The sequence below is a fragment of the Esox lucius genome, chromosome 13 (genome assembly GCF_011004845.1).
Source record: "Esox lucius isolate fEsoLuc1 chromosome 13, fEsoLuc1.pri, whole genome shotgun sequence".
NCBI lineage: Eukaryota > Metazoa > Chordata > Actinopteri > Esociformes > Esocidae > Esox > Esox lucius.
The window spans coordinates 12,344,863-12,368,657 of record NC_047581.1 but is presented as its reverse complement, the minus strand read 5'-3'; the positions used below and the strand labels follow the sequence as shown (position 1 = coordinate 12,368,657).

At 41.8% G+C, this 23,795-nt stretch overlaps 1 protein-coding gene and 2 long non-coding RNA genes across 3 annotated transcripts; 2 read left to right on the top strand and 1 right to left on the bottom strand.

The window, feature by feature from the left end:
• Positions 1 to 5,278: 5,278 nt before the first annotated feature.
• Positions 5,279 to 6,635, top strand: LOC105014119. Its single transcript, XR_828286.3, has 3 exons — positions 5,279 to 5,390; positions 5,514 to 5,633; positions 5,761 to 6,635. It is a non-coding gene; the product is annotated as an uncharacterized LOC105014119 (long non-coding RNA).
• A 3,600-nt stretch (positions 6,636 to 10,235) lies between these two features.
• LOC105014224 (probable G-protein coupled receptor 21) lies at positions 10,236 to 15,624 on the top strand. Its single transcript, XM_020052282.3, has 2 exons — positions 10,236 to 10,740; positions 10,848 to 15,624. The coding sequence occupies exon 2, from the start codon at positions 11,261 to 11,263 to the stop codon at positions 12,323 to 12,325; it is 1,065 nt and encodes a 354-aa protein (XP_019907841.3). The 5' UTR covers positions 10,236 to 10,740; positions 10,848 to 11,260; the 3' UTR covers positions 12,326 to 15,624.
• Positions 15,625 to 18,480: 2,856 nt separating this feature from the next.
• On the bottom strand, positions 18,481 to 21,601 carry LOC117595440. Its single transcript, XR_004576727.1, has 2 exons — positions 21,399 to 21,601; positions 18,481 to 21,257 (listed from the first exon to the last, which is right to left on the bottom strand). It is a non-coding gene; the product is annotated as an uncharacterized LOC117595440 (long non-coding RNA).
• Positions 21,602 to 23,795: the final 2,194 nt, after the last annotated feature.

The following is a 23,795-nucleotide window of genomic DNA, read 5'->3' as shown; positions in this document are numbered from 1 at the left end:
TTGTTTGTGGTGTAATTTTCTTTTCTTTTTCTACTTCAGTGTAAATGCTAGTTGTGTCAATGAACAGACACCAGAATGTGAATCTATTAGATTTTTAAAATCAGATGAATATTGTGAGCTTTAAAAACGTGTAACGCCGACATTTCTGTTACGTTACATCAAGTGTTCTAAGTGATGTGAGTGCCAAAAATATTTACTGAATTGATTTGTCTTCAGGTAGCCTATAGTAGGATCACTAATACTTGTGGGTCTGTAGGACATCATTTTGTTATGTCAAATTTTCTAGGAGATTTGGTAGACAATACATGCTTGTATCTTGTTTGAGGTCATTACATGTTTCTACTGTGAGGTGTCGGAGGATTAGATCACCAGCCGGAAAACAAAGGGTCCCACTTAACAAAACACAAAAATCTGATGTATGTGCAATCATATGACATTGGTATGTGCAGGATAATTATGACGTGCATTTATTATTAATACCTTTTGTTGGGGCCCATCTTTAAAAAAAAAAATTGGTAGCTCGCCCAGTTCAAACAGGTGAAGTTGTAAGTATTACAGTATGTATCTACACAGTAATTACACCGTACCTGCCAATGTTCAGTAACCATTTAAATATTGGTGTTTGTTTTCGAGCCATTGGAGCTAATCAAGTTACTGTGGCCAGTCTGTAACCTCAAAAGCATTAGCATGCTTTCCACAGCAGAGGGAGCCATTGTATAACATGTCATCCTGCAATACGGCACATACTCTTTTGTGACCTCTGAACTCTAACTGGTCATTGTTGTGGTTGTGTCACTGATGTTACACTGCTGTTACTCATGAGTGTAAGACCATTTAGATTTGTGGTTGTTCTCTATGCCGCGGCATCAAGGTCGTTATTATTTACTAAATGAACATAGCCGATTGTATGTCATATCATGCCTTATGAATAGTTGTATTTACGGTAGAACTATGAGCTTTGCTTTATTTACATAAATGAGAAATTATGGGACCACATCATCTGATTGACCTCTTGACCAGTGGTTAAACAGTAACCCACAGACCGTTCTACACATGTAGATTACAAAATCGTTCAACCGTGTCAATGTGATTCCTGAGACCTTAAACACAGCCCTAGGCATCACAAAAACCTAATGTTCTGTGAATCTCTATCAGGACATGGGTGTGTGTGCGTGCGTGCAGCTGGAGTGGTGCATGGAATCAGGGTCTTTGGGTCATTGATGTTCCTTCCTGCTAATGGCCTATATTGAAATGTACAACAAAAAACATGCTGTGTGGTTTAAATGCACGAAACCCAGTTCAGTACGTGTGTACTATAGGCAGGCCGCAGTTACATTCATTATCTACTGTATCACACATCCACCGTCAATCAAAGATTGGACTTGATAAATAAATAAAAAACAGTAGAGATATTCAGCATATGTATTTTTATATATGTTTCGGAAACTAAATGTTTACAATGTTGTCCTGCTCTTAGCCAGGTTATGACAATTATGTATTTGGTTTAAGTCAAAGTAGTTTTAAACTACAGCTGTTTCTTTTTCCGTATTAGGTCTCTTCGTTGTTTGATCAAGTCATGAGTACAATGATCAGATGAATAAAGGAAAAACACACACGTACACGCCCCTGGAGCGCCGCAGAACAAGCAGTCGATGGAGAAATGTTTACTAGGTTTTCTCTCTCATCATTTTAAACATTTTCAGAACCTAATCCTTTTTGCAATATTTATTTTCGAGAGTCTAGACATACTGTACATATGAATAAAAACAGTCTAACAAAATCCCCACACTCTCACAAAGCCATAAAACCTATTTAGCATTATTGTCATTTAATCAGTGTTTTCCTTTCTTTTGGATAAATATGTATAAAACAACAGCTAAAGTAATTCACACACACAACAACCCTCCTAATGTGTATTATATTATACATAATAAGTAAATTCAATGCAATAGCATTGTCCCTCTTTGTGATCTTTGGTTTGTTTGTAAATTTGTGTGCTTGGAAGAGGCACAGAAAGAGGGAGAATGCTGAAGCAGTTCCCACTTGCCACTGACTTGCATTGGATTTGTTCATAATGAATATATTACAGGAGGGTGTGTCTGTCTGGTCCTGGTTTTACTGTGTGGGACCAGACGGCCCCAAAATACAGTAAAACCTGTCAGTTTGTTCCCCAAAAGGAAGAAGGCAATATCCGTCTTCTGGGTTCTGTTTAGAGTAAAACCTGGGGTTAAATTTGTCTTAGAATTCGAGCTAGTTTTAGGTTTAGATATTAGGAGTTAGGTTTAGAAATTAGGAGTTAGGTTTAGACATGAGGATTATGTTATTGAGGTTCAGGTAAGGATTAGGTTCACAGTTAGGGATTGCTTTTTTTGTTCCCCACAAGTAAAGAAAAACAAATGTGCGTTTGTTTGATCCAGGTCTAAAAATACGAATGGGTACCCAAATTCGCTACAAAGACAGTAAAACATGACAAAACGGTCCCGAAAATGTGTTTTAGCTGGTCCTCACTATCCTCACTGCATGGAAGCAAAATACACGTGTGTCCTTTTCTAGGAACGTTTGTCACAGCTCAAATACGCCTTAATAGTGGAAACTAGTCATTTCTGGTGCCTTTCGTTGGTGTGTTGTTTGACTAAGGTTGATACATGACTAAGGGCGTGTTATTTGTTGAGATTCCAGAGTTAGATACTGTATATACCAGAGTGCTGGAATAGCACATGTTGAGGAGTTAGCTGAGGCAAGGACCAGATTTGCCCAAAAGGGACTTAGTTCCACTGAGTCAGGGTTATTGTACAGTATGTAGCAAGGGCCAGTTCACCAGTGTAAAGTCAAAGTGATGAGTGTTCGAAGGTGAGATGGTGACCAAGCAGATGGCAGTGCAGTAAAATAATTCTAATGTGTTGACGGGCTGATATTGCACACTATGGCGACATAGTCAAGTATTTTGCAGGATAATAAATCTCACAAAGATGTGCTTGGTAGCCGGGGTGTAATGCCTTATTGGGGAACAAGAATCAAATTCTGAATTAAAAAGGGAATGTGGTTTATTTGAGTATTGAATGAGTGAGCAGTGCAGCCATACAGTTTCGTAGATTGGTCAGCCGCGGTCAGGCCATTTGTATGTAGTTGTATGTTCTGTATTCTTTCCATTTGCTCTTCGACTGAGACCAAAACAAGGAAAGCCACAACAACACGGTACCAGAACCAAAAAACAGAACCAACTAGGGGGCTATCATGAAATGTGAGCCTGCACGTCCTGGGGTTGAAGACGGACGTAATGAAAGACTTCAGACAGGAAAACCTGAGCAGGTTCAACTTGTTAATATTTTAGTGTTTGTAAATTGTATGTTTAGCTTTACTCTTGCTAGCGCTTGTGGCTAACTAGGTGTGGACTTTGTTCTGGGAATAAGAATTGTGTTGTATTCGTATACAGATACTGCTTCTCCGGACAGACAATTGTTGTGCATCCTTATAGCCAGAGAAACACAGCTTCAATCTTTATTTCCTTAGTTATGTCAACTGAGAAAATTCATTTCCCTAGTTCATTTGGCAAAAATGCTTAGCACTCCAGACTGTGGTCATTGTTTTCCCCATTGGGACATTTATGGAGCCCTTTGGAATAGAAATCTTGTCTAGACATTATTCTAAATGTTTCATTTTAGCACAGACAGCACAGAACATCAACTGTTTCCTGTCATTATTTACCCAGTGGAAGCTCTCAGACGTCCTTTTTTTCTCTGCTGATGTTAAAATACCTTTTAATAGACTGCTTTTCTCATACAACAGGGCATGGATGAAACATTATCTTGAATCTTATAAGCCAAAGAAGTGTATTTTCTTGGAATTGGTCTGTACCTCTCTGGCCAGTCAAGGTGAAATCTGTCAGATAACAGCAACATCATTAATCATAAAATAGGTTGCTTCAATCCTGGACGGTGATTGGTTTATAGCAGGGAGATTTTTCCCACATTCCACGGGAAATGCCCTACAAAAAACAATGTTCAATTATAGTATGATTGCAGAATGTTGCCAATTGCAACCAATTTCTTCAGCATGTAAAATACCATGGTTGAAATTAGTAACTACACTCTTACAGCAGTTTCAAAACTGCAATATTTTATTTTTAAATGCACATTCACTCTCCCACAGGCCAGCCAGCTAATTCCTAAACCTCAAGGACCGGTTTCACGGACACAGATTATGTCTGGTTCTGAACTGAAACATCATGCTGAATGGGTATCTTGCCAGCCCCATGGGTTAAGACAGTATTTCCCCATGCTTACTGCCTAGCATTTGGTTTGGTACTTCCTGGGCTTAAGGGCTAATCACCCTTCCCTCCCCACCGATGCACAAGTCATGAAATACCTGTAAGTAAGGCCAAAGCCTATATCAGTGGGTCAAACAACCAAGTCAGACAACAAATGGGCATAGTTGCCTAAAACACACTCAGCCTTCTATAATAAAGTATATATTTTCAAGTATATATGTTTAGTTTTTCTATGACACAAGCATCTCCCAGATCGTCCTCACTGTCTCCCTGCTTGCGGACTATAGCTGAACACTTGATCTCTACAAAGTTAAACATGGTACAATTTGGACTGCTCTTAAACAGGACCATTGTAACAAAGGGGTGTACAACCCTAGTGCCTGGCTGTCATATAGTCATTGCTCTCTAATCATCCCCACCTTCCCAATGAATAATTATTCTTATCTCTTCCCCTGTAATTACAAAATTATGGACTATAGGTATGAAGATGTATGAATCACCAATAAACAGTACTGTGCTCCAAGTATTGGGACACGTATAAGGGATTGGGAGTTGCATTAGACGCACAAGGTTGATAACTCCCTTTGTCTGGACATTACTGAATTGGCACTTTAACAAAAGCTTCCATCAGTCACGCATCAAGTGTCAAAATGCAAATGCCAGCACATAAGGATTAATTAAAGTGTCAGATATTTTATTAATGACCTTTTGATAGAACAGTACCTCCCCAGTAATTTAATTTACTCAAAACATATATTTTTTGTTTCGTTTTAATTATATAAATAATGGCTCTCCTATTGACACTTTCACCTCTGTCAATAAAGTTGTATCTCTCACCTACCCATGCAGCTGGACCTTTCTGTGAAACTGATAATAACTGAAGAAACAACAGAAAATGAGTCACATCCGCACCCCACCCTCAACTCAGCCAGAGAACAGCCTTTACTGTTTACTATGGGTTTTATGGTTTCTGTGTTAACATTGGGGCCAGAGGTGTGGGATGACGTTTACCAGCTCCGTGGGGTACAGGCTACGGAACAGTTTAGCACTTGTTCGGGGGGTCCAGCCCGATGTTGGGCCCATAAAGGAAGCAGATGTGCAGGAACTGACCCGTAACCCAGAGGTAAACACTATCACTGACTAACCCTCCTGTCACCACCATACCCAAACATGCAACATATGGTGAACAAAAACAAACCACCTCTCAATGCCTGATCTGTTCCTTTGCACAAACTCCACACTGCAGGCTGGGCTGGGCATCTCGTGTTCTGCACACTACATCCTGACTTGCAGGTGGCTCCAACCAGGTGATGTGGAAAGGAGCTGTGTCTGCACTACACACTCTCACTACAGGTGTCCTCCTGGGGTCAGTTCTATGCCTTGTCCTCTATAAACCAAGCCACTTGGCTCTGTAACAGCATATTTAAATTACCTCTCATATCATTGCTATGCTGATGACACTCAATGACCTTTTACCCCCTTATGGCATTCAGGTGCCAACCTGCATCTCTGCATGGTTGGCAAACATCTTGTTTTAGAACTTGGCCCACAACACTGTTCTTCCTCCCTGGAAAAGACTGCCTAATTCAATTCCTCTTCACCCTGAACCCAGTCGTTACCTGCAAACAAGAAAGAAGAGGCTGACCCCTGCTGGTTCATAGAGTATGACCCTTAATGACACACTTATCATCCCATCTGGACTATTCTAACTCTGGTTGGGTTCCTTCTTCTGCCACATCTGTGCTCTTGACCAGGAATAACACTGAAAGTTTGTTGTAATTCCCCAAGCACTAACTACGGCTTAGGGATTGTTCAGGTGAATAATGGCTTGTTGTGAAAAATGACTCAGTGGGCCTCAAGAACAACTCAGGGTAAGCAGAATTCGCCCCAAAATATGATTCTAGGTGAAACTATCCCTTTAAAGTAAAAATGTTTTAAGGATATACCCAGTTTGAAAACAATGTTTCAGAAATGCTTGATTTGTTCCAGTTTTTATGTTGAGCCTACTTTTTAATTACATTAAAGAACGAACACAACGAATTTTGACGTTGGACGAATGTTTCTTTTAAATATTTCCCTTTTTATGTGAATGATGTGTTATCAGGTGTGGGTTAGCAAATGGAAATGTGCTTGGTAAGTATTAGGCCAATCACAGTGAATGTTAAGTCTATGCGCAGTGATTTTGGAGAGATTGTTCTAAGGAGATAGTCTTTAGGGTGTGAAGAAAAGAGGAGCACCATTTATACAAATGTAACTTGTGGCACCGAGTGGCTGGTGAGATTAAAATGGGATTTAGGGGGTAAATGTTGAGATAAAGCTATGGGGAGAAGCAGAAGATAGGTTGGAGTGAGTCACTACTTTAAACAATCAATGTTAAAGGTAACTATGATGTTTGTAAATGTGTACCCTTAAAAAGTGAAATATTTAATAAAGAACTAACATTTTTAATATTCCCACAGTGGAAGTGAGTCAGGGTTATTTTTATTGTCTGTATTTTGCCAAGATCTTGGAGAAGCTTATTGTTGCCCATATTGTATTTGGCTGCCTTCATATCAGGCAGACAGTGTGAGGATGTTTTCTCTAGTCTGTAGTACTTGATGTTAAATGATTGTCTACCTGTTGTTTTATCTATTAATTATTTCCAAGAACTCGACATTCAGGGTTGTACGTAGCCTCATTACGAGTGTGCCGAACCACTGGGTATAAGGATCTCGGTTCAATCAGCGCTGTGAATCCCAATGCATAAAACAAAAGGGTTCTTTAAGTGAAAATCACTGGGCCCATAAGCTATGCCTAGGTTGGTTGGAGGCATCTTTAATAAATGAGGAGAAAAACATTTGTAAGCTACTCCATTAAAACACCACAGAGGTGTATCCACGGGTGTGCCAAGTAGGACGTGGCTTGAAAAGATTGACTGGCTCACCCAGCAGTGTTAAATTCATAAATATTCATGACGAGTTATGAGCGTAATCAAACACTCTCTAGATTCCTATTCACCATTCTACCAGGGTCCAGCTCTTGTGCATTGAAATAATCATTGCAAGCCCCATGTGATCATTCATTTTGCCTCACATCAATAGACTACTAACAGTCATCACTGCCCTTCCTATGACTTCGTCTAGTGTTGAGAGGCGCTTTTCAACTACAGACGGGGTTGAATTGTTCATTAGATCCTGTATATTGACAGCACGTCTCAACAACGGAAGTTGGCTGTTGTCCTTTGAAAAGGGAACTCTGGGATCCTTCAGATAAGGAGGAAATAATCTCCATTGTCAACACCAAGCCTGCGTTTATGCTGTGTCCTGTAAAACGTAAGGGACGATACTGGTAAATATATCCATCTGCTCTGGGAGGGGCCAGATGGAGCAGCTCTAAAGGACTTTTACTGTCAATACTTTGTGAATATTTGGAAATAAAATTCAACATATTCCCTGGCAGCAAAAAAAGGCATTCTGAAAGGATGGTATGATCAGGAGGCTGATATACAGTGGTTATAGAAAGTCTAAACACCCCTGTGAAAATGGCAAGTTTTTCTGATGTAAAAGAATGAAACAAAGATAAATCAGGTCAGAACTTTTTCCACTTTTAATGTGATCTATAATGTAAACAATTCAATTGAAAAACAAACTGAAATCTTCGAGGGGGGAAAATGAAAAAAGAAATTCTTACAATTACCTGGTTGCTTAAGTGTGCACATCCTCTTATAACTGGGGATGTGGCTGTGTTCAGAATTAACCAATCTCATTCAATCTCCCGTATTCTTCATATGAATGGGCTATGGGTTGGGAGGCAGGACGGAAGCCTTTTCTTACAAAGAAAATCATTAAAGCCCGGCTGAAGTTTGCAAAAACAAACATCAAGTCCCCCAAAAGCATGTGGGAAAATGTGTTATGGTCTGATGAAACCAAGGTTGAACATTTGGCCATAATTCCAAAAGGTTTGTTTGGCGCAAAAACAACACGGCACATCACCCAAATAACACCAGAGTGAAGCATGGTGGTGGCAGCATCATGCTTTGGGGCTGTTTTTCTTCAGCTGGAACTGGGGCCTTAGATAGGGTGGAGGGAATAATGAACAGTTTCAAATACCAGGCAATTTTGGCACAAAACCTTCAGACATCCATTAGACAGCTGAAGATGAAGAGGAAGTTCACCTTTCAACACGACAACGACCCAAAGCACACATCCACATGGCTTCACCAGAAGAAGATTAATGTTTTGGAATGTCTCAGCCAGAGCCCAGACCTGAATCTAATTGAACATCTGTGGGATGATCTGAAGAGTGCTGTGCACAGGAGATGTCCTCGCAATTTGACAGATTTGGAGCACTTTTGCAAAGAAGAGTGGGCAAATATTGCCACGTCAAGATTTGCCATGATAACAGACTCCTACCCGAAAAGGCTGAGCGCTGTTATAAAATCAAAAGGCACTTCAACAAAGTACTAGTTTAATGGTGTGCACACTTATGCAACCAGGTTATTGTGAGTTTTATTGTTTTTATTTTTCCCCTTCAAAGATTTCAATTTGAAATGTTCACGTTATAGGTCACATTAAAAGTGGAAGTTTTTTCTTTCTCTCATTCTTTTACATCACAAGAACCTGGCATTTTAACAGGGGTGTGTAGACTTTTTATATCCACTGTAGATCTTTGGATGTACTACTGTTTTGTACTACACGTAAAGTCTTAGCCCACCACAACACATATATTTTACTCAGCCAATTCTGAGATTCAAAGGAGCCAGCTCACAACCCGACATAACGCCTTTCCATTTCTTCGTAGAAGCAGCTATGTAAAAGCGTTTGTGTAGAAGCAGTTATGTAGAAGCGGTTGTGTAGAAGCGGTTGTTTAGAAGCGGTTGTGTAGAACTGGTGGTTTAGTAGCGGTTTCGTCGTCGTGATGCCTACATGGCATTTATACACTCATGTGCGCTAAAGAGGCAATGTTGTTGGACTGATTTTCACTTAAATACACATTAACACACATGTTCATAAATAACATACGCAATGTACACTCATGACACATTGTTGCTGCAACCTCTACCAGTGTGTACATACACCTAAATTAACTGTACCCACACACACTGACCGTACTGGACTAACTGAACTGTACCCACACACACTGACCTCACTGGACCAACTGAACTGTACCCACACAAACTGACCCTACTGGACCAACTGACCTGTACCCACACACACTGACTGTACTAGACCAACTGAACTGTACCCACACACACTGACCGTACTGGACCAAATTAACTGTACCCACACACTCTGACCTCACTGGACCAACTCAACTGTACCCACACACACTGACCGTACTGGACCAACTCAACTGTACCCACACACACTGGACCAATGGTTAATAGACAAGTTCCTTGAATTGAAATTACAGATGATAACGACAATTATTGCTATTCATATCACAATTTCCTGTCAACTGTATATTCCTTTTATTATCATTTTCTATCTACACATAACTTCTAGTAAACAAGCATTTCACTGCAGTGGAAACCGGTTTTTAACAAAGCATGTAGCAAATAAAATTAGATAGATATCTTTCTTTAGCACGTGTGTTTCTGTTTCTGTTCCTGTCCATGTGTGTACATGCGTGTTTCATCCTGTCTCTCTCTCTGTGCCTGCGTGTGTGCACGCGCGTGTGTGTGCATATTCACGTGTCTGTATCTGTGTGAGGGGAACATTTGCACACATGTGTATGGAGTGACGGGGGAGCCATCAGAATCGTGTGTGTGTGCGCCTGGGCGCGTGGGTGGGAGTGCACTGCCTGTGTGGAGAGAGAGCTGCTAACTGGTTGAGCTCATAAGGAGGGAGGAGCTTTTCCTCTCTGGCTGTTGCTGCTGCAGGCATAGCGAAGGAAACAGAGAGAGAGAGAGAAAGAGAGACAGAGGTAGAGGGAGACAGAAAGGGGGAGGAGAGGGCAGTACCATTGCTGCATCAGTGCCACGGCAGAGTGGAGCAGTGAAGGACTCACAGTTACTCCCTATTCATCCACTCTGAACAATGGCTGGCTCATGCCTCACCAGATGTTAGAAACTGGAGCTCCTGGAGATCCATCACTCCTGGATTATCAACTATCATCCCATCCTCCTAGTCCTGTCTGTGGATGCTCTGGGATTTTGGATATCGGATACTTCGTCCTTCGCATCTCTCCTGCTAGCCTGCTAGCACTGATTACTTTTTTTCTCTCGATTAAATCTCTCTCCACCAGTTGTATTTAAACAGAGGAGTTATTGATCCAGACTTTTGTCCTCGGGGACTACTTGAACCCCACCTGCTGGTAATGTGCAGGGAGTGCACAGGAGTTGACATCCAGAGACCGTGGTTGTGAGCAGGCTACACTTGGCTCACGTCTCCAGCTCAGACGTGAGGAGAGAGGAACAGGGGGTGCCCCATTACAAGCGTGGAGACTCCATTGCTGCCCCTGTGTGATGTACACATAGAGACGGTATGTGCTAGGTGAGCCCACCAAACGGCTAGCTGGTACCGGCACATGACTAGCACACACACACACCCACTCACACACCCATACATTCATACACAGCAACATCCTCTACTGTTTTCAGGGCGCAACAAAGGACATTGTTTGCTACTGTAAGACTGCATTGCACTCTGAGGCCAGAAAAGCGAAAGAAGAGACGAGGAGGCTAGGAGCAGCAGTGAAGAGGAGGGCAAGAAACTCCCGTTAAGTAGCCGCTCACCTCCACAGGGAATCTGAAGTGCGGGGGAGAGGGCCACGAATGAATGAACCCGCAGTTTGTTTAAAGAGCGATAACAACAGTTCTGAGAGAGCAAAGATACACTGACCATCTGTTCAGAGACAGGTAACTGACGTTCTGTTTAAAGACACAGATAACTGCCGTTCTCTTTATAGACAGAGATAACCGGAGTTCTGTTAAGGCTGTCCAAAAGCAGAAATAAAGACTGTAGTCAGATTTGAACTGAGCCAACTGACCCGTCTGTTTCCTGCAGCTCCAACATGAACACTTCCTCCTCCGATGTGAATCAGAGCAGCTCTCCTTTCTGCCTGCTAGGCCTGGAATACTTGCACGCTCCCAACACTTGCGTGCTGGAGGTGGCCGTCATTCTCTTCCTCACCATCCTCATCATCGGCGGCAACCTGGTGGTGATCTTCGTGTTCCACTGTGCCCCGCTGCTCCAGCAGCACACCACCAGCCACTTCATCCAGACCATGGCCTACGCAGACCTGCTGGTCGGGGTGAGCTGCCTGGTGCCCTCCCTGTCCCTGCTCCACTACCTCAGGGGTCTGGATGAGGAGCTCACCTGCAAGGGATTCGGCTACCTGGTGTCCGTGCTGAAGAGTGTGTCCATGGCGTCCCTGGCGTGCATCAGCGTCGACCGCTACATCGCCATAACGCGGCCGCTCTCCTACGCCACACTGGTGACGCCGTGCCGCCTGCGTATCTGCATCGGCCTCATATGGCTCTACTCCGCCCTCATCTTCCTGCCCTCCTTCTTCGGCTGGGGGAAGCCCGGCTACCACGGAGACATATTCCGCTGGTGCGCCGCCTCGTGGCAGACCGGCCCGGGCTTCAGCTCGTTCATCGTGGCTCTCCTGTACGCGCCCGCTGCCCTCACCGTGTGCTTCACCTACGGCAGCATTTTCCGCATCTGCCGCCAGCACACCCGCGAGATCAACCGGCGCCACGCGCGCTTCGGCCCCCAGGAGTGCGACAGGGGTGAGCGCGGCGAGGGCTGCCCGGATAAGCACTACGCCATGGTGCTGTTTCGCATCACCAGCGTCTTCTACGTCCTCTGGATGCCCTACATCCTCTACTTCCTGCTGGAGAGCGCCGGCCTCTATCGCCACATGGTGGCCTCCTTCCTCACCACATGGCTGGCCATCAGCAACAGCTTCTGCAACTGCCTCATCTACAGCCTCTCTAACAGCATGTTCCGGAAGGGCCTGGGACGTCTCTTCCAGCCGCTGTGCTCCCCTTGTCCGGGCCTGCAGTGCTGCCCTGAAAGGAGGAAGGGTCCTGCCCCACCCAGCCCACTCCCAGCCCCGGCCTGTGACGTGTAACAGTCTCCGGCAGACGCTGTCCGTTTGGTTAGCCGCAGTAAGATTTGGCCTTTGGCGTCGGCTTTAGCCGCCGATGAGTGCAGTGTGTGACTACATTGCGTGTCACAGGTTGTCCGGCTGAAATAGCAGCACATGGAGGCCCCTGCGACCAAGCCAAAGAGGTGCCCGTATCTGTTCCGTTCATTGCAGAGGAGGGGTTTACAGGCAGTAGCTGTTTCCCAGTCAGGGGCAGGCCTGTTTTTCGCTGGGTGGATCACCATCATGTGTGGTAGTAAAGATGGGCATTAGAGGAAAACAGAAGCAATAGTTTTGGTGTCACATTTAGGTGGGCATGTGAATCTTCAGCCTAGCGAATATTTTGTTTATGCAAAAAAAATTTAAATAAACACTGCAGTGCAAATCATTTTATCAACATTGATGCAAGGTCCACCGTCCCACTGTCTGTTTTTTCAGGGTTGATGATAATGATGCAAAAAAGTAAGCCTGTAGAAACATGAAAGTAGTACTATATTTTTCCTCTTCAAAACTGTAGCGGACAATTTCCATTTTGTAGCAGTTATAGAATACCGACAATATCTCAATGTTAAACAATCTGAAGTAGTCCACTACAGACAGAAGCACACAGAAAGGACACAGTCATTTACCAGTCAAAGAACATTTCCCAGAACAACACTTGAGTTTGTTTCAGTAGCCCATGAGGATTTTATCAAAGGGATTATTCTCTTTTGAAGTTGAGTGTTAGAAGCGATATCCAAGAATGTTTATGCAGTGTTGCGTTTCAGTCGTTCAGAGTTTCAGAATGTTGATGTATGAATTATCTAATTATGACAAGATGGCTAACTTTATGCCCACAGGTGTACTGGTTTATCATGGTCCGCTTACTTTTGTTTTCTCTGCGAGAAGACGAAACGGATTTATTTGACAATTTGATTCCCCGTGTTTGAATTGTTTGTGTATGCTGGCGGTTGCCTTTCCACTGGTTTTGTGACAAATGCATGACTTGGCTCTTCCACATTATAATCTGAAAGCGATAATGTAATCGAGATTTACTTACAAGATTGGAAATGCATCGTGTTAAGCACGCAACTGATCCAGGTGTACAGTACAACACAATGAGAGACATTATCATGTACATAACCGAAACCAGCAGGACAACCTGACGGTCCAGGGATGTTGTAATGACTTCTCTGTTTGCAGGGATGATCTTCCAGTCTAGTTGTTCTCTCATCCGCTAGACAGATGAGTAGCACATGAACCACTGGGCCAAAGTACTTTTCTAGAAAGCCAAAAGGTCAAGGAGGCAAAGGAGTTCTATGTGGAACTCCTCCAGCCTCAAGGGCTTCTGCTGAAAGATGGGTTGTGAATGACTTATTGGTTTCTATGTGAACTAGGTTATGTGTGAATATGTCTTATATTTATAATAGGATAGCACAGTGTACACTTCGACAGTGTACATTAAAACATCAACAGAAAAAAAGGAACAAAGGCAACTGTTTTCTATTTGCAGGGGTCTACTAATATGACCGATGTTATAGCACTTAATGAGTCCCTCACAGGCACAGTACAGCAAGCAAGGGTCAAACTACTTGTCTATTCAGCTAGGAAAATTTGGAGATGGGTGTTCATTGCAGCACTCTGTATTATTTTCCCAGGAACATTGAATTCCATTCTAGGAATATTTTAGAATCACAAGGACAGCATGAAGGCGTCCATGTGCTATTGTTTAGAAGAATGAACAGTTACGAATGTTCTGGGAGAAATGTTGCAATATCAGTGCTTCACTTTGGTGTTATGATACGATATTCCAAGATAATTACAGATATTTTTATATATAATATTGTTCTGAAAGTTTGTATGCATGATGATACTTCAGCCACTGAGTTGGGTGAGATGATCAATACTCATTTTAGGGTTATGGTACTGAAAGCAGTTTTTCCAACTATAGCCTACACTATTTCTTTGATATCATTACACACTGTTGATGGTGTGTAAATTAAAAATACTGTATTCCTTTAGGCCTTACTCTAGTTTTCAGATATGTCATCTTTCAGGAAACAACACTTGTAGTTCAAGAGAACATATTTCATTTTTAATGGATCTTTATGGCTATGTTTACACAGCCATTTTTTTCCCTTCATATCCAATATTTTATTTTCAAATGTCCAGTTTCATTTATGACTGTCTTTTATTGTTCTACAAATCTGGATATTCACTGGCGACGTTTACACAGGCAATCAGTTTTTTTTAGTTTTTTTTTTACCAATCCCATGTTGATGATCTAATCTTTCTCAGAGCCAGTTTTATTGGTGATAATCTCAATAAGAGAAAAAGGTTCAGAATTGGGCTGCCAGTTTGTACACAGCCTTATTGGTTTAAACATGAACTCAAAATGTCAGATTCCATGTGGTTTTCTGCTGTTTACACATTAGGGAAAAGGTATCTGTTTTTCCTCTGCTCTGCCTGTAGGGCTCCTTTTCCCCACATGCTGCTGTCTGTAATGTCTGTTTTTTGGGGGTCTGTGCAATACAAGTCTCTGTACTCTCCCAACAATTGGTAAACTGCATAATGTGCATGTGATCTATGATGTCTATCTGTATCTGATTTGAGAATATTGGCTCACAGGACTGTTCTAGAATGACAGCATGAAGTGAGCATTCTATTCACTCACATGATTATAAACTTGAGCATTTGTTTCATATTGAGCTCACATGAATGCTTTTTAATGGGAGGGTACAGTACACAATGTACTTTGTATTTGAACTGAACTGTTTTAATCAGTGGTCCTGCCACATTGTAATCTGCTATGCAGAGAAGTAACATTTTGCACTTGTCCAAGACATTACCAGCGTGTCACAAGTCTCTTGGAGTTGCTGTAGCTACTGTATTAGCATGGGTTGTACTATGAAGCCTTGTGTGACAGTTCTACTGTTAAAGCCTAACTTCCCTTACTGCACAACAATCAGCTCACGGTACAATTCAAGATCCCATGTAGGTTTCCTTAGGCTTTGATGTTCTAAAAATGTCAAAGGGTATGTTTTTGTTTCCTGTGGGAAAATGGTGGTGCTGTCAGTATCGGACCAGAGTCAAAAGCTACAGCGGTGATCTCAGGGGACCTGCTGTTTCACAGAGACCCAGACCACAGTGCCAAATTTGGAGCAGTATTTGGGAGGAGGGGGCAGTTTAGGGTTTAGGGTTGGGTGGGGAGTTGTAATGTAAGCCTATTTAGATTGGAACTGCAACCTTCACAACTGCCCATTGCATTCTGTTAAATAATTCTGAGGAATATATGAAATATATATGATTTTATGAATATGTATTCAAAATGTTAAAATTCAAAATGTTTTCCTCTGGTTTCTGTTTTTAAATAATATGTAACTGAACAACTTGTTTATTACACATTCTTAAAAATTATGCTTGCTTTGTTGGCACTTCCAGATAAGAACCACAAAAAGTTTGTCTGCACGTTTAACTATAATAAGAGGTACACAATTACTGGTTTCCAAATGTTAAAAGCTGTCTTAGCTCTTCAAATTAATGTTCTGTACCTCAGGTTGGTTAGGGTACCTAATGTGATAAGCGCTGTATGTATTTGATGGCAGATACTTATAAGCATTTCTATTCCAATTGCATCCTGCAACAAATAATTAAATGTTAAATCTAACCGGCTGGGGTGGCTTTTTGGCTAATTTCTTTCAGGCTGTGTTCATTTTTACATTAGTATTGGGGACAATTTACCTTAGAGCTAAAACATTAATAGCTCACATTGACATTTTCACTCATGTCTCATGATCTTATTCTCATTAACTTAAGTCAGTCAATCATGCACATACCAGATAGCGTGTGAACACACATTCCCTCAAGGGTAATTAATCAAAACTATTCTTTTATTTCTGAGGAGTGAAGATTTATCCTTCTGTGAAAATGATCTTGTCAGTGGGTTTCACTGGGCTTATGTGGGCATGCTGTAGAGAAAGAGACAGTCAGTACAGAAATCCCCAGAACATGTGTGATGTGAGAGGCAGCATTTCTTATCTGAATCAATGCAGAAAGAGTGGTAAAACAAGCTATTTTCATGCTAATTTTCAGTCTTGGCCCAGAAATGTAGCATCTGCCAGACCTGGACCAGGTCTGGCAGATTTAGATATGGCATGCTCACCTGAAAAAGCAATCACACAAACACACACGTACAAACACACACAACTACCTGGGCATTCTCGCTCATGCCTTTAGCAGATGTTTTCATCCATAGTGTCTTACAGTCACAAATGCATACATTTTGGGTATGAGTGACCCTGGCATTTTAAGTGCCATGTTCTAGGTAACGGTAAACTGTCTGGTGACGAGATTAATCTAAAGGGGACGTGGTGCACTAATGGCTGTGAGGTGGCCATATCAGTGTTTTTCAGGCCCTAATAACTGAGGCCAGGAATAGACAGAACATAAACATGGATGATTATCAAGGCTACATTATATAAGACGGCAGCCTGGCTGGACCGCTGGATGACGCCATCCTGATCCGGGCCTGAACCACAACCCATGGACCGGATGGGGCCGTGCATGGTCGCTGGGAACCTCTAGTATTAAAAGTTGGAATTCCTTTCCTCAGTAGTACAGGACGTTCTTTGTTTATTAGCCTTTCTTCCTGGCATTCTTTTACTGCTTTCTTTCTTGTTGGTTTTACCCGTTTTCTAATCAAATTTGGGAACTGAGGTTCTGGCAGGGGAGAGAGTAATAGAGAGAGAGAAGAGGGAGATGTTTATCATTTGTTTATGCCCAATTAATGAAGAGGTTCCCTCAGTACACAGGAATAGCCGGAAGGGACTTTCTTTCTGGTTAAAATCTGCTGCAGTCAGACAAGCTTCACTGTGGCAGAATGTGCTTATAGGGCATACAGAACATTCTGCCGAAGGGTACATAACAACATGCTAACAACAGCTACAATAACTCTACATCTACATGCAAAACTCTACGCATTGGCCAATTAATGTGGAATGGGTGGGTAATCAAAGTGTATGTTTTTACACTTATGAATAACCTTGATAAAGCAAACAAGAATAAAGTGCAGGGCAGATGGTCCATTTATAAGTAAAGGTGTTCTTTTGGGATATAAAAAAGACTACATAAGAAGAATAACACGAATGTTACGTAAAGCTAGCTACAAGGCTAGCAGCCCTCTTCTACTTCATCAGAACAAATTGTATTTCCCAAATGCAAACAGTCACAGAATATAAGGTAAGAGAAATAATTTCTCATTTAGCCAAACAGTAAATCTAGAATGTGAGAATAAGATAAGACATTAATTGTGAGGTATCATGCTTTTTACTTAAGGGGGAAGTTTAAATTATTCTTTTACATTATTATATTTTCGATAACTGTGTAATGAATGAATTTTTTTGTTACAAATAAAACTGGGTTGGTCACATTAGCATGCCTCCTGCAATGGTTGACTACAATGCAGCATGAAAATGTGTCCAAGGATGTTACAAAACATGAGGCTTATTAGTTATGAGAAAGGTCATATGGTAGCACAACATCAACAAACGTAATCAGGCCACAAAAACAATTCTAACCATGAATGAAAGGCAAAATCAAAGGCTGTCTTTAGGATCATGCAAACTGGTTCACAGTGGCAGTAAGGAGCAGGACAGTTTGGGTGAACAACTTGCCTTTTCTCTAGAAACATTGCAGGCTGTAGGGATAGTTTGGACACTACAGTGGGTAGGCCTTTGCGGTTTGACTAGAGATTTTAATCCCGTTGTGGAGCTTGAGCTAAATTCCCGCACAGCATGTGTTTGAAACAGTAGCTAACACAGTGGTTAAACTTTTCCCACTCAGGCCCACCGTTTATCATGTGAGAATAAACAGAACGCTATGGAAGAGAAATTGGCTTCCTTGAGCCTACTGTCTGAGATTTAAAGAAATATAACTTCTCAAATTCAATTGCCCTCTAGAATGTACATTTCCCATTTATAAACTGCGGCTTATACACAGATTTTGAAAACATTTTCAACCACATGGGTGCAGCTAATATACAAGTTAACATTTTTAAAACAGTTTCCACTTTTCACATATGATTCCTTGACGATGTAGAGGTCATGTAGAAATTACGACATAGAAACTCATGTAACAATATAATACAATTATTACAACAGGGATTAAAAAACATATTTTATTCATCAACTAATTCATTTTGGTAGCGCCTTATGACAGTTGTTTAATATTTATGTACAATGTATTTATGAGTCATAACTGACCTTTCGCAAAAGTCTTGCCTATCTTAGTTACTGTTGCAACTGTACGCCTGTCAAGCTGCACTTCTTTGTAAGTGGCAACTACTGTAAACAGCCAACCATGGAGGGGCGGGGGGGGCATATTACCGATCAGTGTAAGTGATTCTTTTTGGAGTAATATCTCCATGATATCCTTTAGATCGAGGCATTGCAATATGCAGTGGAAGGATATGTTGACAAAATTCAGATAAACAAGGAAGGGGACACAATAATGGAAACAAGCATTCAGATCTCAATCAAAGAATGAGAAACCTGATGAACTCAAATGCGACCAGCACAGCCTTGTGGACCAGTCATGCTCTTGCACTGCCGGGTAAGTGCTGGTTATATAGCTATTATTAAACTCTTATCAGTCAACATCATCCTATCAACTTCAGCAGAAAGTCACCTGATAAAGTAAAGCCTAAGAGTACCCCCATGTAACAAGCTAATATTTGAGGTAGCAATAGCTATCTAGCTAACATAGTAGTACCAAATAAAACATATTAATGGTCACGTTAGCACAAACTAGGGTTAGCGTTAGATAACATTGTTCGATCCTTAACGACGAAACTTGACTGACGTTTTTTGCATTGGTGAGCAGACAGACCATCCAGGTCCCACAAATACATTATTGTTGTTATTTACACCAACTGGTTCCCTGAAGCTATTCCAGGGAAACAGAATGCTGCCAAAATGTTTGTATTCACAGCATACAACTCAACTCTGGATGCTGTGTATTTGCGAATCATAGTTCATATTTGTGAGTTGTATGCTGTGAATACAAACATTTTGGCAGTATTCTATCTTCATACTATTCCGGTACAGAACATTTGAACCAATGGCATAGCAAAGAAGCTTTACATTATTTTCGGAGAGTCTGACTCTCAGGGACCATCTTGATGGACCAAGGAATGCCCTTAATGTCCTTGCTGATCAGGATCACTGCGCCCTATACCAGGGGAAGCATATACACCCCAGCATGTACCATCCCTAAATGAATGGCTTGCCCGCTCTGGTCCATCATAGAAGATGTAATCCTGATCAGGTGGTGAACGCCGGCGGTGTAGGCCTGGGGATCACAAACCTTTTCAGGCGCGACCCCAAAAACAAACGTTTGAAACAACATGTGTTATGTGTGCACAGGCATGCACACACAACAGAAGGACTCACACGATGCGACACAAATGTAGACACGCTCAGGGGATCATATTAAGATGACTAATGAAAAAACCCTTATCAACTATACCATAATAATGATCTGTTCTCAGGTATGTTTATTATTAGTAAGTCTGAGCAACGTACTCATTTAACGAGATGGTTGGGTCTGCTTTTCGGAATACAACAGCTGCATTCTGGGATTGATCGTCGAAATGGCATCTTGGAGATCACCCTCCACATTGAGAAGTGATCTGTATTTGTATGAGATCACCCAGTGTGGAAAATGTTGCTTCACATAAGCAGGTTCATCTAAACGGAATCAGTACACCCATGGCTGATTTGGATAGTCCTGGGTATTCTTCTGTAACTGAAATTCAGCAAGTGTGGTTGTGGCAAACATTGCCTTTAAGGTCCGATCACTGGACAGCTCCATCAGTGCGTCCTACATGTTGGATGACAGGTGGTCCGCCGTTTCCGTGGAAGTAGGAAGTTTCCCCGGCGAAGACCACCTTACCGCATTGGGATGATGCATGTCGTTAAATTCAGCAAGAGGATACAAACTGTAGGGCCTTGGACCACGCTGGAAGGACAATTCCAGTATGTAAGAATGACATCCGGGCTTTACAGTGCTGTAGCAAAATTCCAATGGATGTGGGGTTGAGACTTCAACAGTTCTAGACTCATACATCCATGACGTGGTTACACACAGCGTAGACGGGGGCACTATTCTGTCCAGAGACAGCAGGACTGACAGTCACCTCCAATACTCTATTGCTGGCGGGTTGATCCGGCCAGAGAAAGAAAAGGTATGGGCCACCATGCAGTGGCCTCATCCCCTCACCAAGAAAGAAGTGAATGCCTTTGTCAGGAACCCGTGGTATGATTGAGGATAAATCACTGGGAGCTGCAGCCACACCACTGACAGACCAGACCAAGAAGGGGTGTCTGGTCAAGGTGAAATGACCAAAGAGGAAAAGAAGCCTTACCTGATCCTGACGAGCACGCAATACTCTGAACTGCTGTCGACCACACACAAATCTAGCCAAGAGTTCACAAGCACACGGATGCCTCAGTCGGGGAACAAGGAGCACTCGGTACTATACATACAGCTGAAATAGAGCGGAAGAAGTAAGGTGGTGCAAGAGGCCAGAGCACATGAGCGGAGTGGAGCGGTGAGAATCTCAGCTCATCGCTCACGGAACTGTTCACCCCTCCGCTCCCCCGCTCAAAGCCACATCAGGCCACTCCGCTCATTATTGCTCAGCGCTCAACGCATTTGCTTCGTGCTCCATTCAAATCGCCCCCCCCCCCCCCGCTCGCACCAAAAAAGGAAAGAATCTACATGTAGATTTCACTTTTAGCTCAGACCACAACCTTTTAAAAAAATGCTACATCCAGCTCTCTTTTTCTCTCCTTTGTTATTGTTGGGCCTTTGCGCACAGTGAAGAAACTTTTGAATTCCTCAACCGTTTTCTTTCGTTTCTGCTGCTCCTCCTCTTGCTCTGTTAAATACAAATTCACGGACGACACAAATTAAATAAAACGAACCATTAGGCCTACTTGAATGACAAAACTAATGTGTTTGAATATTACAATACATTTAATTTAAACTTTCTTACAAGTTAAGTATTCAATTTGCTAACCTTTTGCTGTCTTCCCAGCATGTTCACGTAGCACACTTTCTTGTTTTCGAGAGACGTGTCTTTTCAGATTCCAAAATGAATCTTTACTTACAAAAACGATGTCTCCACATTCGTTTTCTTGTACCACATTATCATTGTTAGTTCGTTTTATTTTAATACTACACCTGTATGACTTGTCATTTCCTTTTTTAAAGTACTTTTTGAACTCCATTATGTCTACTGTCTGTTGTAATGTGTGTTGATGACTTTGCAAGACAGATGGATTCTGGGTAAGACCCGACTGAGCATGCTTAGACTCGCGTTTGAGCGGAGCGAAATTGGAGCGGGAAATAGGGCGCTCGGTCGGTCCTTTTAAAAATGCCGCTCTGCGCTCTGTCCAAAATCCACCCACTCCCGCTCAACTCCACTCACATGCTCTTGAAGAGGCCCTGTCGATCGAATGGGTACTCTTCTAACTTCACTACTACATACTGCAGAGGACATTTACCTTACTGACCATATCCCCCTATAATGGATGTCACATAACTAGGACAACACCAACAGGGAAAGTCAATGCTTTACCATCCTTCAGCCATTTAAATGTGTCGTCATTCACAGGTTGGGGTCTAGCATAGCAAAGGCGAAATGCTTTCTTGCTGTGATGCCCGTTGTATGTTTGAGTTTATTATTTAATGTTACAAAAACATTGTTATTTGAACCAAAATATTAATTGCGCGCCTCAGTTGTGTGTGTGATCATCATGCGCGCAAAGGTTGACGCGCATAACCAGTTTGATGGAAGAAGCTCTAGTTTAAATGACTCCGGTTTTGACTGGTTGGATGGCTGGAGTATATCTTCTATAATATTAGACCATATAAAATGCTATTTAGTTATCTACTCAACGCATAATTCTCAGAACAATGATAGGCAATAGGCCAACCTAGTGTTTCAAGTTTCAAGGTATATTTGTCAAATGCACCGAACAACAAAGCCAGGATGAGTTGCACCAAAGAACATTTACAGGAATTGTTTAATAGATTAGGCAACCATTTGTTAGATAGCTGTAACATGGCGCTGCCTTCAAGATAAAACATTATATGGAATTCAACACTACATTTGAGGAGAAAAGGTGTGTAGGGAAGTACTCTGCCAAAGGATGATTATTTGCATTTGACGTGGCCACATCTACTCGGTCCATACAGGTAGGCAATGTGATTCTGCCTGCTTTGTATCTCTGAAAATGGTGTTCATTGGTTATCATTGGCTGCTGACATCATTTACTTTAAGCTAAGAGTGCAGGTTTATAATCACAGTTCATTTCTTTCATTTGCGTTTTGAAAATCCATCACTGGTGGCCATAATATTCGCAGGTTACGTTTGCTCGGGTAAATCCTATTTCTATGCGGGTGTTCACGATTGCAAACGTGTGTTCGCGTGCCGGGGGTTTCTGCAACATTTTGACAATGTTGGTTGTGGAGCAAATCATCAGACTAATACAGATTTAGTTATTCGCGAAAAGCTACGGATATCTTCATTTTTATATACAACAATGTCAATATTCTTTTAGAGTAATTGCCATTTACTTTTTAACAATGTTTTGAAACAATTAAAAACATGAATAAAACAAAATAACAGAACAGGTTTAAGCATCATTAGATTTTGGGTTATGTTCAGAAGAAAAGTCAGATTCTGGAAGATCGAGGGTTATTGGATTAATTAGAATGACTGAATATCTGACAGACCTTTAGCGTGTAATGTAGAGATGTAGCTCAATCATGTTGAAGTAAAAAGCAATGGTTTAGAAACCCATTTCCAAAGGCACTGTAGCCTACACAACCCATAAGGTAAAATGCTAATTCTGTTTTTGGCCAGCTATGTAACTAACATTGATTGATCCCCCAACAGGTGTTCAGTTGGTTATAGGCTATTCCTATTTGTTTTCCAGTGCCTCTTAATATGGCCTTAATCATGAATTGGAAGTGACAAAACTGGGAGGAGAGATGAAAGGAGAGAAAAGTGTGTATTATAAGATGTTGTAAATATGAAATAATACGTTTTCAAATGAAATGCATTTAATTATTTTTATTTTGTCATAAAATTAGAACTTAATGCATCCCTTTAAATCAGAAACGAAACATTGACAAAACTATTGAAAACCTAGATTCACTATTTTGGTAGCACAACCCTTGGCCAAAATGGAATCTGCAATCAAGTGTTTCCTGTAGCTATGTTTCCTGCTTCTCTGTACTGGGAGTTTGGTGTACTTTTCCTGTGCTAACTGTTCCAGCTCTCACAGATGTGAAGGATGTCTTCCCCCCACTGCTGCTCTCCACAGGATTTCAACAGAATTTAGTCGTGGACTAATTCTTCAGAACAGTCCAGATTTATTTCTTGAACCCTTTCTGGGTGCTTTTTCAA